Below are 19,610 nucleotides of genomic sequence, written 5' to 3'. Positions count from 1 at the left end.
TCTCTTACCTAATTTTTCGACTTCAATCGATGTCTCGGCTGGTTTAACACTTGCCCTTCTCACACCGTATAATATTGTGGTCCCGGCAAGGATTTGTAATCGAGTTTCACGTAGGTTTCGTCGTCCTTGATTATGCAGTTCAAATTTCCAGCATGAATCGTATTGTACAGCTTTCGACTCCCTCGGCTTGATCGATGCTTCTTGTTTCGGACTACGTTTTGGTTGTTTCTGCTTCTTATTGGTTCGAAGATTCGAACGTTCTTTAGCACGAAGAACATTTGACTTCGAAGTGCCCACTTTTTTGGCCACATCCCGAACTGAAACCTCCTTCTTTTGCTCGAACGCCTTCAGTATACGTTTATCCAACTGAGGGTTAGCAGGACCTTTTTTTCTACCCGTTTTCGGTTTATGCTCACCGAACTTCCTCATTGCATTTCGAACGGCTTTTTCACTTACTCCTTCCAGTTTTGCTATCTTTCTCAGTGACAGTCCGCGTTCTGTGCACCATTTGTACACAATTTTTCGACGTTGTTCTGCTGAAAGTCCACGCATTTCGAAACAAACTAATGAAAACGAATAAACAACTGCAGAAGTGGTTAGAGAAGTGTGTAAACAACAGAACGCAGCCATAAAAATTGACAGATTCTGAACCATTGCGAAATGGCAGCGGTTTTTGGTTGCGTCCTTACTTTCTGGGACAGTATTTAGCGTTGGGAGGATAAAAAATTTTGGTTTCCGATTGTAATTAATTGATTATGCAATTGATTTCTGATGCAAAGAATATCTTCTTCATCTGCTTTTCTTCTATATCGATATTTCAAGGGACACATTGCAAGCAAGATACGGCAAGCGAAAAAAAACTGAGAATGTGTTTGCATCAATCAATTCTCCGCAATTCCACCGGAAGCATTGAAAACTATGTTTCTCAGGAGTATTGCAAAAAAAAGCATACTTCTTCGAAGAAACAGTATTAGTACATATAGAAATATTTCAATGTTTTCTTGAACGGGGTATATTATAACACTTTACCCTATTACCGATGAAGCACGCAGCGGCAACCCCTACGAAGCAGAACAGATTTAAAACCACATAAAAAGGAGGATGAAACCGGGATTATATAGTTATTGTAGCTATATACGTTACAAAGCGTTACATGCGCTACTTTTTAGTAAGTCATAGGCGTTACGAAACGTTACATGCGTTACTTTTTAGTAAGTTACAGGCGTTACGAAGTTGAACATGCGTTACTTTTTGGTAAGTTATAGGCGTTACGAAGTGTTACAAACGTTACTCGTCTTATTGTATATTAATTGCAATTGCTGGTTGGTTGGAGGGTAAGCTGTTAATTGCAGCTGGTGTACTTTGCTCTATAGGGGATGATGATGGATTCGTTGAAGGGGATGCTTCACTGTTGTTGGTGGCTGTCACAGGTGTACTGGGGTTGCTTGGGGTTGGTGTGAAAGAAGCACCGATTTCCTTTGGTGTGGTTGTCTCCTTGTCCAGTTTATCACATGGCTTACCGTAGTGAACAGCTTTTTGGCAATATTGACATGTGGCCATCTGATTGTCATAGATAACAAGTGGTTTTCACGGGATTCTTGTATCCTGACTGAAAATCACATAAGAAGGTATATTCCTCTTCATGTGTATGCATGCGTATCAAACGTACGCCATTTAGAATACCGGGGAAAAAATTCTTCCACTTTTTTTTTTCGATAGAGAGAATCTCTCCGTATTGGGACATGGTATGACGAATATAAGGATCGATGACACTCGAGGGAAGATCATGCATACGCACTTCTATAGCACTATCTTCCATATATACTGGAATGTTGTACTTGATATTTTCATGCTCCACATAGTGCACATTATTATTGTCTTTAGCGAAATGAATTGCATCCAACTCTTTATAGAACTGGATATAAACAACATTATCGGTCTTATTGCATTGAAGTAAATGCACACTTTTAATGTCAAGATGCATTTGCTCCTTAAGCAAACCTTCCAGTTCTCGTATCGAAGGTCGAATTTTGCACTGCCTGAAGTCAACAACAATTGTATTCTTTCGTGTCGGCGGTAGCTTTTGTTCGTTTGGTTCACTCATTTCGAGGTCGTTCTATTGTTCACTACACAATACTGTACTTGGTTTCTTCTGTTCCGAACGTAAGCGGTTTTGTTTTATCGACTGACTTGGATGAGATGTGAAAGCGAACTGATTTATAAGGTCTTAGACATGTGTTACAGAAATAACATTACAGTAAACGTAAAGAAATGCAATACAATAGCCTTCTCTCGGGCATAGTCACAAATTTTATTTGAATACTCCATAATGACCGTTGCAGTGGAAAAGTTTAAAGTGTCTGTTAAAAATACCGGTCAAAGGCACACCGAGAATTAGGTACGTAAGTGATCTTCAGTATCACTATTCTTTTTATTTTATCTGAGGGCCCCTCCAGAAACGAAATCCTGGGTACGGGCCTGTTTATAATCATCTGTCATCGAACTACTGGATATCAGTAAATCCTGTAGAAATAATACAGAACTCTCGTTTTCAATTTACTGCCATAGTTTATAAGTTTGAATTTTATTTTATTTTTCTGATCAAGTAACAGTTTCACCAATTTTCAGTGAAATGGTTTTATGTGGCAAAGTCTTCATGTAAAGCAAGTTTCCCCTTCACAATGCGGGTTATTTTTCCCTTAAAAACATGGGACGATAACTTTTACGATTTGGTCATATAGTTGAAAATAGCATTGGCAAAGACGTTCACTGGTTACTTAATTAAAATAGTTTTCCTTACTCTAGCAAATTACTATGAAACGAACATCATAAATTACACATAACAGAGATATAATTGGTTTTTGATTTTTTTTTCCAGATAATATTGAACCATCACTACCAAAATTTTGCAGTAATCTGTTGTCATGACGGACTTTCAGTTGCATTAAAATTGGTAACTTCTGAGAAAAGCAAGAGGTGCATCTTGCCTCAGAGATGCGTTTTATCCCATCTTCCTCTACGTTAATGATCATTGCATGCTCTTAGTCATTGAGCTGAACTTCATTTGTTTGAATGTCAGTAAAAATTTTACTGACATCCGTCAACATTAGTTGGTGTGTCCTCTTACCGCTCTACTTTTCTCTTAGATTTGTTTTCAATGTATTTAAAACTAGAGTTTTATGTAAATTTCAAACAATCCCGTAACAGTAGCGTGCTCTTATGTCGTTTTCGCTTGATGCCAAAATCTAACCAAACTGTCAAACCGTTTGTTTGAAGCCAGTTTCGTCGAGCTTAGTTTCAACGTCCCTGAACTGAAAATCGAGTCAGTTTCGAACCTGATTCTCATATCGAGTTTGTTCACACCCTCGATGCTAAGTGCGAGCCTAGGAGTCAGTTTTCTTAACCGAAAACGACATTAGTCGGGGTGTTAACCACATACAAACACAATCAACGCCAACTGACTCGTTCAAAAGGAATGAAAATTGTAAAATCTCATGGCTTGCTGTAACGTCGGTCCGCTAACGTCGTTTCATGACGCTACTAATTTGATTGATGTAAAAAGAAATCAAAATTTTACTTTGTTTATGATTAGTCCAATGTCACGTCACCCGAATGAAAAGTTATAGCAAACTAATATCATTATCTCGTTATTGCTTATTTATGCGTTATTCTTTTATTGAAATGTCAAAATAATGCTTCAAGTGTTAGAAAATTTTAATAACTTTTAGAAATTTAAATGAGAGTGCAAGAAAAACTCGAACTTTGTTTGGTATTCATTAAAACGATTGATTATGAAATGTTAAAAAAACTTAATAAAATAGTTATTCGTCGTTTCATTTTATTTTTCAAAACCTTCAATCATGTTCCCACAAAGATAATTCAAATGCGTTTGAAGTTTAGTCATCGTATTCTACATTTCAACGTTACTGTGCTATTGTTTTGGTATTGAAAATATCTCAATTGGATATTACTCTGCTCATTCGGGTAACAATTTTAAGTATTCTGCTATTTTAACTCTTGATTCAACCACACGAATATAACTTTAAGCTCTTTTGTTAGTCGGAGACGTAGGGCACAAAAAGGCATGCATTTACTATTTTCTTCTGACCGTGTACTATGCTAATCGAGTCACAAGAAAAATAGATACGCGTATTTCGACTGTTACTTACAGACATCATCAGTATATCAGTGCGATAACGAGTTTGACGGCATCTTCTATAATCTTGTAAATGGCCGGTAATATCAGTCGTAAATGAACCTTGAAAAAAAATAACAAAAAAACAGATACACACTGGTTGGTTTCTGTGTAGGTATTGATATATTCGAAAGGCTCAGATAAGAATTTACAATGGAATGATTAGTCGGTTTCAGGCTTAGCGAATCAAAACATTACCTTAAAAATTTTAAAAATCATCGTGATAAAGCTTTTGTTTCGCTATGACATAGCAGATTTGATATCGCGCAGTTCGATGGTAGCAATCGAACGTAATTTCCTTGGGAAACGATAGAACGCTCAAAACTGGCACGAGTCGTCTTGCGGTGAAGTTGTAAATCGTCGAATGATTCGCCTCCAGATTGGTAACAAGATGATCGATATGGGTTCGACTGGAGACTGGAGGATTGGATCTGATTTTTGGAAGCAAATAACTCTACAGTGTACAGAAATTATTGAGGAATTTAAGTGAAAATTTTACTCTTATGCGCAATTCCAGATATCAACAACAGAAAACGTGATAAAATGTGGGTTGACTAGCTCCGATGTAGATAAAACGTTGCACACGTATTTAACATGCAAACTTTTGAACTTTCGAAAAAAGTGAATGTATAAAGTGACATCTCTACTCAGTATTGTATGGCAAATTATCATGAGCTTGAGCTTGAGCGACCACCCCTGGTTGCTACTCTGTTACTGATCGGGATTAGCTGAAATTGTACAGGAAATTTCTAGATGATCCAACCTGAAACTGGTAAATCATCCTTCAATGTACATCTTCTCAGAATTCATTGATCAGTACCGGCGCCGGCCAGGCCCGAACGTAGATCGTCTAAGGAATGGGAAGGGATGTTAGTCCAACACTTGTTGTTACTAGAGGCCGTATATACTACTGCGCACTCCACAAGTGTCACGGGAGAAGGATATTTGTTAGTAAAAATTTCAGTATTGGTATTATTATTGACTTCCCGAGTGAACGTTTCAACAATATCCTATATTGAAGTCCCGGGAAGTCTTGATTCACAGTTCTTATTCGAGGAAACTGAGGAAACATTTGCAATACTATCGCGTAAAGAATAAAAGCTTCCCTATTTTTTATAAATGAAATTACGTGATACAAAATAAACGAGTGAAAAGGATTTAGACAAAATAGTTGACATATTCTAAACAGTTGTTATAAAATCATTTTGAATCACCAAATAAAGGTCAACAGATTTCACGCGCGTCTTGATTCTTTATTATTTCCGCTTTATTATTGTAATTATTTATTAAAATTATTAATTGGTTATATTGGTTGACCTGGGCAGCCGGCTACCGAGAAAAATATTAATTTATTGCTTGAAATATGAATATCAAGTATTTTTTTACTATGTATTCAATGTACCGATGTATGTTATCTCTGTTATTAACTTTGTTCAATAGTTGATTTATATCATTCAATTTATAATCCTGAAAGACAATCAATAACAGGGAAGAAGAAAACATTTCAAATAAAACTTTGCTCCGGAGCTAAACGGAAATTGATAGGTTGAATGAAGAGATAATTTAGTAAAATAGAGTAATCAGAAGTGAAACATTGAAAGTATCTGACAACTGAAAGGAAAAAGAAACTCCTGCAATTGTCGCCTTTTACGACATGGAAGCAGGGACCCAGTGCGTCTATTCTTGGCTCATCTTTTTTTCCGCCGGATTCCACACCGCATCTAGGCTGGTACTGTCCGGAGAGAGCTAATAGGTACTATCAATCTTCTAGTGGACCCCAGCCCCTGCCTACTCAGTATTGTATATTTTTGTTTCTTTTCATTGTCTGTAAATGTCTAAGTAGAATTTAAACGCCAATCGCGTTTTTACTCCGTGTTTACACGTTTCAGTCACGTTCAAGTTCTGCCTAATAGCAACGGTTGGTGTCAAAAGTAGGGTTTATTTATTTGTTGAATTATTTATTCTATTCATTTATTTATGTGAGTGCGCAGTAGTATATTCCTTAGACGATCTACGTTCGGGCCTGGCCGGCCCCGGTACTGATCAATGAATTCTGGAATTACCAGAAGATGTACATTGAAGGATGGTTTACCAGTCCCAGGTTGGATCATCTAGAAATTCCCTGTACAATTTCAGCTAATCCCGATCAGTAACGGAGTAGCAACCAGGGGTGGTCGCTCAAGGTCAAGCTCAAGTTGCAATTTTTGTATGATTTGGTTTTTCTGGTTTACAAAAAACTTAATACTTCAAACGTGCCTTGGGAAGAGAAAACTTTCATTTTTAAATCCTTGTCTCCAATTGGCTCGATGAAAATCATGCTCGTGATGAAAAATATTCGCAAAATGTTTTACATTTTTGAGTTGCTGAGGAGCGCCGTCAGAAAAATAAATGCACTTGCGTGAGTAAGAGCTTCGAGAAAAACATACACAGCTATTGTGTCATGTTTCTTGCAATCAGAAATAGTTATCAATGTTTTATGATCGATTATGCTGTTCATTTTATAATAGAAAACAATAGGGAATATAGTCGCTTGGTCGTTGTGCCAATGAAAGCCAGTTATGCCGTTTTGAATAACGAAGGGGTAATTATCCGCAAAATCGCAAATTATTAAACTTTCGTCACTCTTCCAAATTTTTTTCACATTTCGAAAATATAAAGTTTGTTTTCGAGCAATGAAAGAATGCTTGAGAAATATTTTTGGAGTACTGCAAAAATTTTCGATAAAGTTATCAGTAACAGCTGTTTTTGGTTTCATACCCCATTGTTTGTGCGTGACTATTTTTACTTCATTCTTTTTGAAAATTACGTGAATTTTTTTTGACATCTGAGCATTAGTTGGACATTTTTTACATTGCCCAAAATAGCATTTTTCACTAGAGTTTTCACATAAAAAACGTAGCAAAATATCTTGATGTGTTCATCGTATGCGCTTTCTTACGAATACTCCTTTTTTTTGCAAAACAGTTAAAACTTTCATTCTTCCCGATTTAGTTGCATCTTTAGCATGAAATTTTTGCTTCAATTCGGTAAGATAACCGGAAGACAAATATGGTTCATTCTAAAAAGGCAATCAATATTTAAAAATTTGAGAAATGCAATGTTATAATGTAACCCAAGTAGCACGTTAAGTTGCTATCCTGTATTTTTCAACTGATTGTGCAATTTATCAAATTAGTTTATATTACTATTCTAGTAACTGTTGTGTTATGGAAAAAGCGCAATTTTTCTTTGTTGTGCAACATATCTTTAAGTTCTTCCGTTGTCACGAACATTTATTCACAATTATTGTGCAACTGATACAAAAACTCATGCATCAATCCCATTACAAATGCAGCAATTAAATCAGCCAAAAACAATTGTGAAACCCATGGGAACTACTACGTAATGTAAACAAGAATTGAATTGATGTTTACAAAAAAATAGCTAACATAATCTCTAATGAATAAGTTTCACATTTGATTTTCAAGACAACTGCTTGTAACAAATATATGGAACTTTAAAAATAATATTCTGCACATAAATAAATGGTAATACTACATATTGTAGAATTGATCTTTCATGGTTTTAGTAATTAGAAAATATACTACGAACTGCATTTTTATGGCGAAACATGTCTTCGTACGCCTGAAATTTTCAAGCGCCTTTGAATGTACACTAAGGCCTCTTTTTACACGGAGATTACGTACCGTGTTAAAAAAATCCGTGTAAAAGAAAACCGTGTTAATTGCGGAAACCGTGCAAAAAAAAACCGCGTGGAAAATTTGACGTAATAATTCCAAAAACCGTAGATTTGATTATTTGTTTGTTTTGTTTTGGATAAAATGTAACTTTTGATAATTTGAAGGGAAAAAAGCTTATTTTTTAAAACCAATAAACACTTTCACTACAAATCAAGCTTGAGAATCAGTTCTTTTCAATTCCGAAGGTGCGATGTGTAGTAAACACTAACGATCTTAGCAGTCATTTTCAACTAAACTGAGTGGGAAAACATGGGTAATGGATGAAGATCTATGCACGCAGAGACAGAATTAAAGGGGAAGAATTCATAGAGATGAATATAAATCAAATTAGAAAAGGTATTACTACGTGTAACGCTCGTATATTGTTCTTACAAAAAACAGTACATTTGGCGTAAAAATCAAGGAAATACAATACAACAATAGTACATCGACTTTGAAAATACAGTTCATTTTACTGTACGCTTTTTTCTAAAAATAGTGAATAAAAAACAAAAGCAAATAAATTTGATCAGCATCTTACGAGGAAAAAAATGACATGCGAATACAACTATGTAATGAAAACCGCGAAAAAGCCACCGCAGAGATGGGACTCGAACCCGTAGCAAGCCAAATACGGGTAAATCGTTTTGCCTATTAAACTATCCTGCATGTGAGACACACATACAAACAGCCTAACTGAACATAAGAACCGAGCATGTTCAACTGTGCTCGGGCTCTACGGCGTTCATTGGTTGTCATATCTCAATAACAATCCCTCCGCAAGGTGTTTCAGCCCTCAATTAGTCCGTTTTTTTGTGTTTCATATGCAGGATAGCTTAATTGGCAAAACGATTTAGGAGGATAGGAACTACTTTCGGGTTTTCATCACAAATGCACCGATGTATTGTGTTAATGTGTGGTTGGCACACTGCTCTAAGCGGCCCACCTCTCAGGAATCAGAATAAAATGGCTCAAACGGCACGTTTTATTCTGATTCCTCTTGGTCTAGATCATTTCTGGATAAGTATGCAAAGTGGTGTTTCTGTGAAAAAGGCGGGTGGGTAATGTCAGAGACATAACTGGATGTCGTGAATACGAAAACAACTGACATGTTCCTTAACACTTCCGAATATCAATTAGTTGATCAATTGTATGAATTATGTAAGCATTCCCCTTTGCACATTTTTCGCAAAAACAAAGAAGGCTTCACTTTTTGTTGAGAGGCTTGTTTCTACCTGATTTCGTTTGTAGCTTTTTCACTAATGGGCGGTCCTAACGGCTATAAAAATAGCCGCATTCAGAATTTTAATGTTGATTCATTTCAGATTTGCATAATTTATTGAAACAAACTATCAATATGCTGAAGGGACTCGTTTCTAGCATTCAGAAAGGTCAAATTGCGTAATTCTCTACGACATTAAACTCATTAAACATTTTTCGCAAAAACAATGAAGGCTTCACTTGATCTCGTTTACTGTGAGTTTCACACAGCGAAATGTGCACAAATCTAACCAAACTGTTCTTGATTTGCAGTAAACTGAGTATATTTCCCTACGATTTGCGAACAACAAATCCTAATAGTTCCTTAGAAAACTTTTAGAGCCATTAGAACGGTTGATATTGTGTAATGCTCTCCACCGTTGTTTTTTCCCAATGCTAATGACTGGCAGCCGTGACGTAATCGCTCTTGTCGAAAGCGAAACTAGCTGTGCAGACGACACAAAACACATCTGCTCGCAGTGACGATAGAATCCAAACTGATTGAATTTTTGTTAAGAGATTTCCTTTTATGTGATTTCGTTTGTAGCTTTTTCACTAATGGGCGGTCCTAACGGCTATAAAAATAGCCGCATACAGAATTTTAATGTCGATTATTTCATTTCGGATTTACATAATTTATTGAAAGAAACTATCAATATGCTGTAGGGATTCGTTTCTAGCGTTCAGAAGGACCAAATTGAGGAACTCACTGCGATATTCACCACTTTTCGGAACATTTTTCCCGGACGATTTGTTGTACAGCAGCAGATATTTTGTTCTCTTCCTTAGAACGCGTTCTGATTGACTGGTGTTGACATGGATCAAATGAGACAGGTTTTTCAATAGTGTACTATTGAAATACTTCAATGCTTTTGCTATACACCTTTAAATTGAAAAATTTCGATTCTATTGGTAGTTAGATTATATAAATCCTTTCACAGATCACTCAGCTATGAGCTTTAAAAATACGAGAAAGGCAAACGCGCCTTATGAATTATACTCTTTGATACTTGTTTATACCAAACATTTCAGAAAAGTTTAATTTTGAATTATTTGAGACTATGTCACAAAACTGAAAATTTTATCATAAAATTGTGATCATATTTCCGATGGCATGTCGCAAGAATTATGTTGATTCATTAGATACAACAATAGATATTCACGATCAAAAACTTATCACTCTCTCAGAGGGTAAATTTTGAAAAGGCACCCCATAGTAAAGTAAGTCGTATTCACGACAAAAGTCTTCATATTCAGCAAATTCAATTAAAATCTGAGAGGGTGCTGCCAACTCTGAATACGATTTAGTACGAAATTTGTCACATATAAAATATAGCTCGCAATTACTAGTATAATCATTCGTGAAAATGCAATGAAATGCCTTTCCGTGCCGAACTGGGTGACGAAGAAATGTTGCAGCACTCGAATAGGGTGTTGAGCCTATTTAGCTCTTTACTATTTGTCACCAATTTGTCATGGTTCTAAATTGGTAATGTACTTGCTAATCACAATCAAGATTTTTACACCTGACCTTGCACTATTTGTATGTTTACTTCAAATCAAACCCATGCATGAAAGTATCGCATCGTCTCATTTTCTGCTTCGTCGTCACACGCGTTTGAATGAATTTCTCACCGATGCGTGGATGAAGCCGGGATAAAAACAGCGAAGCGGCCGAACGTAGTTGGCGTGTGTGTGCTTCTCAGTCAGCGGGAGAGCGTTCTTCGTTGAGGTTGTCGCATCGGTTGCTGCGATCGGTGTTTTTTCTCTTCTTCAACTATGATGATATCGGTCAACGTCGAACAGCGTGACTGAAGTGGCACTTGAAACAATGTCGAGTATCTTCGAACCACCGGTGATTGTCTAATCGAAGCGGGGTGTAAACACTAATCCGATTGATTTTTTTTATTTGTTTCAGTCGTTTTTGACATACTGGACGTACTTACCACAGCACATATTCCTCTGGGTTTTACTACCATCCGAGATAAGATACTACCGGTGCCATGCGTTTGCCAAAGACTCTCGGAAATCCTCGGAACATTTGCTGGCACTGGTGGCGAAAAGTGTTCTCAATGTACTGCTGGTAGTTTTGGTGCTGTTCAACGTGGGCCGGCCAGCTTCACCTGTACCGACGCGTATTTTAGAGTCATTATCATACGTACGTTATCAGTTTCATCGGGTAGTACTTGAAGTGATTTATGGTATGTTTTCTCGGTTTTTAGTTTGCCACACTGACGCTGCTTCACCTGGGGACGCAGTACAACGTGCGGGATCAAACGTTTCTGTTGTCCTTCTGGACACTTGAACTACTGGTGAATAGTATTCGAATTTTGAACCAATCATCGTTCAGTGGACTAGTGTTGCTTGGCGTTCTTCTGCTATTAATAGTTCTGTTGGTTTTTACCAGCACAACTCAGCCACAGGATGGCTGCACCCCGACGATTCATCCGAATTTGATTCGATCCATTAGCTTCAGCTGGTTTGGTGCCATCAATCGGAAGATTCGTCAATCCAGATTCGATGAGTTGGGCGAATTGGAACGGCAGTTGCGGAGTAACTATTTGATAGCATGTTTCCGCTCGGGAACCGTCCCACAGGGACGGTACGAGGTGGTTGACCGGAAGGAAACGACACGCTATCCTCGAATGACCACCTGGCGGTTGTTGAAACCTTTCGGCCGAGATTTACTGTGGACTGGAGTGAATCGATTCGTCTTGACGGTGTTGTTCTTTGCATGTCCGTTTCTGCTCAGGTTTTATGATCATTCGTTGCCAGTGTTTTTTCTAGTGTTACTAACAGATAACATTTTTTTTCTGCAGGCAGATTCTTCGCAGTGATCGTCAAAATACACCGGCCGAAAGTCATTTCTATGTTATTTGCATATTCATCGTATCGCTGATAATCGCCGCCCTGAACGGACAGTACATTTACGAAACACAAAAGATTGGTCTCAAAATCAAATCGATCCTTCTGGTTCTGATCTATGAGAAGCTGTTGAAAATGAAGACGACCAGCAACGCGGATGTGACACTGTTGACACTGGATTCGTCCCGTTTTATTGATCTGCTACCGAATCTTCATCTGCTTTGGTCCGGTCCGATCGTCATCGGTGCATCGGTGGTCGGATTGCTGTTGGTGTTGGGACGATCGGCAGTGATCGGGGTTGTGGCCACGATCGTTAGTATTTACGTGACGAAAAAGATTACCGACAAGCTTCGGCTACTGCAGCGGGATCTTATGGAACGGAAAGATCCTCGGATCGCCGCTACCAACGAGGCAATCGGAATGATGAAACATATCAAATTCGCGAGTTGGGAGGATTTTTTCCTGAGAAGAATCTGTCAGAAGCGCCGACACGAGATTCAGATATTGCGACGAATTGTTTACTGGGATGCTCCAAAGTATCTGCTGGGGATGATATCGCCGTTTCTGGTTTCATTGGCAACTTTTGGGATGATGATACTGATCGGAGATGCCACACGGTTGACGCTGGAATCGGTGTTTGTGTCGATTGTTCTGTTTAACATTCTAAAGTATCCACTTTCCATGCTACCGGTTCTATCTTCCACTTGGACAGCGACGCAAGCTTCCGTAGATCGGATCAACAGTTTTCTTCAGTCGGACGACATTCGTCCGTTGGGCAAACTGAAGAATGAACGAATATCCAAGAACTTATCAGAAACGATGGAGGAGATGCTAAACGTTTGCCAAACGGTTCTCGATACTCCGGTGGTTTCGTTTCAAAAAGCAAGTTTCGCTTCTGGCGATAAAGAACTTCTACATGCGATAGATCTCCAAGTGCCGAAAGGATCCTTCACGGTCGTAACCGGGCCAGTCGGATCCGGGAAAACTTGTTTGCTTTCCGGCATTCTTGGTTCATTGGAACAGTCCAGTGGAACAGTCCGGAGGACAGTTGGACAGATCGTTTACGTTTCCCAGGAACCATGGATTCTGCACCGTTCGGTGCGAGATAACATAGTCTTCGGTTCGGAATTCAACCGTGAGTTGTTCGACGAAGTGATTCGGTGTTGTGGATTGACACTCGATCTGGAAATGTTTTCGGATGGTCCAAATACGACGATAGGAGAGAAAGGTGTTACCATTTCGGGTGGGCAGAGCCAGCGAATCGCTTTGGCCCGAGCAGTTTATCAAAATGCCGAACTGTATCTGTTCGACGATCCGCTTAGTTCAGTCGATGGAGAAGTTTCGGAGTACGTTTATGGAAAACTGTTTTCCAAAGGTGGTCTGCTGCAAGGGAAAACGATAGTAATGGTTTCGCACAATCAAGCTCATTTTCGTGATGCTGATTTGGTGGTTCTAATGGAAAATGGCTGTATCACGGGTCGGTACACTGTCGACGTTTATCGAGAGATGCATCCAGCAGAGCCGCAGAAAAGTCGAGCTCAACTTGACGATGAAAACCCGAAACCAGAGAATAAACCGGTGACCGAAGAACAAACTAGAATCTCCACTGTTGTAGGGAAAATATCCCACAAAACATACGCGAAATACTTTGCTAGGCTCGGATGGTTTACCACAGCTACGATCGTAACCTTAAATATCGCCGTTCCGTTCTGTGATATCTACTCAACGGTTTGGCTAGCGCAATGGTCTCTCGTGGACCACCGGGCCACGATCTCCGAGCAGGTGTTCTACCTGGAAGTCTACGGTTGGTTCATACTGGGACTTGCAGTTTTCCTACTATCGAGCAGCACCCTGACAACTGTGCGGGGCACTTCGGTAGCCGAGCAACTTCACGATCATCTCTTGGAGCAGGTAATTCATCTACCGATGCCATTCTTCGACCGGATCAGTTCCGGTCAAATCATGAATCGTTTTTCAAATGATCTCGATGTAGCGGATTGTAGAATAGCTCTTAACTTCCGGGATTTCTTCGGCAGCCTCTCGAGCGTCGTCGCCATTCTAGTGCTGTTCTGTTTCAGCACCAGCTACTATCTGCTGATCATTCTGGCAGCGATCGTGGCCCTCTACTACTATCTGTTGGTGTACCATCTGGAAACTTCCCGGCAGCTGAAGCGTTTGGAAGCCGACAGCAGATCTCCACTGATTCTACATTTCAACGAATCTCGCGAGGGTCGGTGGACGATTCGTGCCTACCGGCAAGAAGATTGGTTCCTACGGGATTTTATGGCAACCGTCGATCGCCATCAGCACTATTCGATCCTCTATTTAGCGTCCGGCCGTTGGCTTGGGGTACGTCTGGAGATCATCGGAGCCGTGGTGATTTATTTTGTGACCATGCTGGCGGTTCAACATCAGCACACGATCGGTGCTTCCAGTGTAGGAGTAACGATCAGTTACGCTCTCCGGTTGATTCCACTGTTGAACGCTTTGGTTCGAGTATCCGCTTTGCTGGAGGAGAACGCTACCTCCTTGGAAAGGATCGATCAATATCTGGAGGAGAAAAATGAACTGCAGCTTGTGGATAACTACCATCTAGAACTCAATGAAAATTGGCCGGATCGTGGTAGGATCGAATTTGTTAACTTCGGTATGGACTACAGTGAGCGGCACCACGCATTACAGGATGTATCGATGGTTATTCGTCCGAAAGAAAAAATCGGTATTGTTGGACGAACAGGAGCCGGCAAGTCCAGTTTGGTCAGTGCCTTATTTCGATTGTATCCGATGCACACCACGGGAATGATCCTGATCGACGGAGTCAACATTAGTCATGTGAAGCTGTCGAAACTTCGGAAAGTTATAAGCATAATCCCACAAAATCCCCTACTATTTTGTGGTACGATCCGAGAAAATCTCGATCCAAATGGAAACCAAAGCAGCGATTCGGAGTTGTGGCGGGTTCTGGATTGTTGTAAACTGAAGCAATTGATTGGTGCACTTCCGGAACAACTGGATACCGTAATTGACGAACGTGATTCCAAGTTGTCCGTCGGGCAGAAGCAACTTCTCTGTCTGGCAAGAGGCATTCTACGAAAGACCAAACTGGTGATACTTGACGAAGCCACTTCGACCATGGACGTTGAAACGGAGAGTACGGTACAGCGGATAATCGAAAGTACATTTCAAAATTGTACTGTTTTGACGATCGCCCATCGAATGAACTCCATCCAACTGGCGGACAGGATATTGTGCATGCGAAATGGGAGAATTGCTAAGCTAGGAACACCTCCTAGCTCGAGCGGAACGGATTTAGTTGAGCTGTGATGCAGAAGGTTGACTTGAAGTTGGATTATAGTGAAATTTGTTTCTTAGTTTAGTAAATGGATCTGAAAATCGAAGTCGTATCAGTTTGTTGCATTCGGAGGAGTTAACAGTTCGGCTGAAAAGTTCGTATCGTTTAATAGAAACACACATTTTTTTGCCAAAATTCGTTTTTATTATTCAACATAATTGCCATCAGAGGGGATACAGCGATTATAGCGATCTTCCAACTTTTCGATACAATTTTTGTAGTACGATTTGTCCTTTGCCTCAAAATAGGCCTCAGTTTCAGCGATTACCTCTTCATTGCTTCTAAATTTATTACCAGCGAGCATTCTCTTGAGGTCTGAGAACGGGAAAAAGCCACTGGGGGCCAAATCTGGAGAATACGGTGGATGAGGGAGCAATTCGAAGCCCAATTCGTTCAATTTCAGCATGGTTTTTATCGACTTGTGACACGGTGCATTGTCTTGATGAAACAAAACTTTTTTCTTCTTCAACTGAGGCCGTTTTTTTGAAATTTCGTCCTTCAAACGCTCTAATAACGCTATATAATAGTCACTGTTGATGGTTTTTCTTTTTTCAAGGTAGTCGATGAAAATTATACCATGCGAATTCCCAAATACAGACGCCATAACCTTACCGGCCGATTGTTGAGTCTTTCCACGCTTTGGGTTCGGTTCATCGCGTGCAGTCCACTCAGCTGACTGTCGATTGGACTCCGGAGTGAAGTGATGGAGCCATGTTTCGTCCATTGTTATATATCGACGAAAAAAATCGGTTTTATTTCGATATAACAGCTCCAAACACTGCTCAGAATCATCAATTCGTTGTTGTTTTTGATCGATTGTGAGCTCACGCGGCACCCATTTTGCACAAAGCTTTCTCATATCCAAATATTCGTGAATAATATGTCCAACACGTTCCTTTGATATCTTTAGGGTGTCAGCTATCTCGATCAACTTCTCTTTACGGTCATTGAAAATCATTTTGTGGATTTTTTTGCACGTTTTCATCGGTAACAGCCTCTTTTGGACGTCCACTGCGTTCATCGTCTTCGGTGCTCATATGACCAGTACGAAATTTTGCAAACCACTTACGAATTGTTGCTTCGCCCGGTGCAGAGTCTGGATAACACTCATCCAGCCATTTTTTGGTATCGGCGACACTTTTTTTCATCAAAAAGTAGTGTTTCATCAACACACGAAATTCTTTTTTTTTTCCATTTTTTTCACAATAACAAAAGTAGCTTCACTCAAAATGCAATATCTCACAAACTAATAATCAGACAGCTGTCAAATTTATACACGTATCTTTTGAAGGTTGGTACTAACTGAAAATGATATGGATTTTATTCTAGTGGCGCCCTCTCATAGAAACGATACGAACTTTTCAGCCGATCTGTTAGTAAAATTTGTTTCTTAGTTTAGTAAATGGATCTGAAAAATCGAAATCGTATCAGTTTGTTGCATTCGGAGGAGTTACTTATTGAATTGTTGTTCGAACCTTTGTGTCAGATAGTTAAGTGATAAAAATAGAGAACCAAGAGAAATTTTACGTTTTTAATTTTTCTTTTCAAGTATGTCGGGTGTATCTCGAAAGAATCGTTGAGTACAAAATTGAGGTCGGAAAACTTTTTTTTTATAAATAATTGAAGGGTAAAAATTTTGCTACCGGAATTAATTTCAATTTGTTCAAAATGCTCTACTGTCAACGTTATATAAGCGGTATCATTGAAATACAGCAGATTTTTGAACGTTGCCTCAAAGCTTAAATATTACCGAATATTAACACGTTTGACGATCGTCGAAAAATTTGAAACTCCAATTCTCTGTTAGTAGAGGTTGTTTTACTCAACATTATGGCGTTTGCTCTCAAATTGTTCAACACTGAACTGTTGATATTTGGACAAGGCTATTCAGCCACAATTTTCGTCTTGAATCAATCTGAAAATTACCAATGAGACGGGACTAGGGATTTGAGCTAACCCAGAGTTAAGAAAAGTCTGTAAATTTTTATATCTGTTATTCCCTTTCTAGAGCCGAAAATTGTCACGTGTTTTCTATGAAAGAATACAATCCAAAAGCCTCATCTTCGTAGTTTTTTGCTGTCTAATTCGTAAACGATCGCGTTCAAAACAAACGAAGGGGTAGGAAACATTTCCGTCTTTCACTTCTACCAAAAAAGTGTATCGATGCCAAAGTCGCTCGTTTCAAGTTCAATCGAATCTCAATTCTTTTTATTCTTCATTATATTGAAATCTGTGAAGTTTAGCTATAAAAATAGTCTGAAATATGATAAGTTATAGAACCTCTTCTGCACTTTTTGAAAAATTATTTTTCTTGCATTATCGATTATCGAATCTTCGGTTAAATAGACCCAAACCTCCATTTACGTAATAATCGGGGGTTTGTAAATCGAATTATGACGTGAAAAACTTTCACGTTATTTGGAATTTTCAACGTGAAAGAAGTTTTCGTTATGTATATGTATTAATGGATATGTATAAAATATTGTAAATTATGGAACGAATAATACCAGTATTTTCAGGAAAAGGATGTTCTAAAGCGCATCAATTTCCAAGATGGCGACTTCCGGTTCATCGATTACTTACCTTACCTAACAGCTATAGGCCTGGGGTGTCCTTTGCTGTATCAAGCACACGTCTCCACATAACTCGGTCCATGGTTGCTCGTCGCCAGCCACTTAAGGCACGGATGCTTCTGAGATCATTCTCCACTTGATCGATCCACCTTGCTCGCTGCGTTCCTCTTCTTCTTGTACCAGTCGGATTAGATTCACGAACCATTTTCACTGGGCTGTCGTCCGACATCCTTATGACATGCCCAGCCCATCGTAGACGTCCGATTTTAGCTGTCCGTACGATAGGTGGTTATCCTAGCAGCTGTCGCAATTCGTGATTCATACGCCGTCTCCACATTCCGTCTTCCATCTGCACTCCGCCATAGATGGTCCTCAGTACCTTTCTTTTGAAAACACTGAGGGTGCGTTGGTCCTCTGCCAACATAGTCCAGGTCTCGTGGCCATAGAGAACAACCGGTCTAATGAGCGTTTTGTAGATGGTCAATTTCGTGTGGTGGCGTACTTTTCTCGATCGGAGGGTTTTCTGAGTCCAAAGTACGCACGATTCCCTGCCAAAATACTTCTATGAATTTCTCTGCTGGTGTCATTATCGGCGGTCACCAGTGAGCCCAAATACACGAACTCGTCAACCACCTCGATATCGTCACCGTCTATCAATATTCGTGGTGGGAGGCGTAGTGTTTCTTCTCTGGAGCCTCTTCCTCTCATGTATTTTGTTTTCGATGATACGCCTAGCTTCAGCTTTCAGTCCGATGTAGGTTTCCGTCATCTTCTCAAGGTTACGTGTCACAATATCAATATCGTCAGCGAAGCCAAAAAGTTGTACGGACTTTCGGAAGATCGTGCCACTCGTGTCGATCCTCGCTCTTCGAATCACACCTTCCAAGGCAATATTGAAAAAGATACAAGAGAGTCCATCACCTTGTCGTTGCCCTCTCCGAGATTCGAAGGGACTCGAGAGCGTCCCAGAAACTCGGACGTAGCACATCACTCTATCCATCGTTGCTTTGACCAATCGCGTCAGTTTATCCGGGAAACCGTATTCATGCATGATCTTCCATAGCTGTTCTCGATCGATTGTGTCGTATGCCGCTTTAAAGTCAATGAATAGGTGATGCGTGGGTACGTTGTATTCCTCCCAAATCCTAGAAATCATCAAGTGCAGCGCTCTAGCCAATGCCTCTCCTCCATGTTTGAGCAGCTCGCCTGGCAACTGGTCATTGCTCGCGACTTTGTTGTTCCTCAGCTTGCCGATCTCCTCACTTATCCCCGACAGATCAGGGGCTGGGAATCTGTCGTCGGCTGAGCGTGCACCCAGATTGATTCCTGTACCGTTCTCTGTATCTTGTGCTTCGTCATTCAGATGCTCGTCATAGTACTGCTTCTACCTGTCGACCACCTCACCTCACCTCCGTTGGTAGCACTAGCTCCAGTTGTTGCGCGTATTCCTCTGCAGTACGAATGAGTCCCGGCGTTCCTGTGCGACGAGTATTATGCACCGTCGATAGTTTTGAGCGCATACAAACCGCGACAAGGTAGTGGTCAGAATCAATGTTGGCACTGCGGTAAGTGCGGACATTGATGACGTCGGAGAAGAATCGCCCGTCGATGAGAAAGTGGTCGATTTGATTTTCCGTATGTTGATC

General features: G+C 39.8%; 1 protein-coding gene across 3 annotated transcripts; it reads left to right on the top strand.

The window, feature by feature from the left end:
- The first annotated feature begins 10,892 nt into the window (after nucleotides 1–10,892).
- On the top strand, nucleotides 10,893–16,941 carry LOC131431826 (ATP-binding cassette sub-family C member 2-like). Of its 3 annotated transcripts, XM_058597726.1 has the most exons (4): nucleotides 10,893–11,029; nucleotides 11,093–11,332; nucleotides 11,397–11,926; nucleotides 11,994–16,941. In XM_058597726.1, exons 1-4 carry the CDS (start codon nucleotides 11,006–11,008, stop codon nucleotides 15,361–15,363), a joined length of 4,164 nt encoding a protein of 1,387 aa, XP_058453709.1. In that variant the 5' UTR covers nucleotides 10,893–11,005; the 3' UTR covers nucleotides 15,364–16,941. The 3 variants fall into 3 exon arrangements, with proteins under 3 accessions (XP_058453709.1, XP_058453710.1, XP_058453711.1); XM_058597727.1 differs by lacking the exons at nucleotides 10,893–11,029; nucleotides 11,093–11,332 and having other exon boundaries at nucleotides 11,771–11,926; nucleotides 11,998–16,941; XM_058597728.1 differs by lacking the exons at nucleotides 10,893–11,029; nucleotides 11,093–11,332 and having other exon boundaries at nucleotides 11,774–11,910.
- The last annotated feature ends 2,669 nt before the right edge of the window (nucleotides 16,942–19,610 follow it).

Source organism: Malaya genurostris, chromosome 2 (assembly GCF_030247185.1).
Source record: "Malaya genurostris strain Urasoe2022 chromosome 2, Malgen_1.1, whole genome shotgun sequence".
Classification (NCBI taxonomy): Eukaryota; Metazoa; Arthropoda; class Insecta; order Diptera; family Culicidae; genus Malaya; species Malaya genurostris.
Note: the sequence above shows the minus strand (reverse complement) of the source record. Positions and strands in the feature narration are given on the sequence as shown.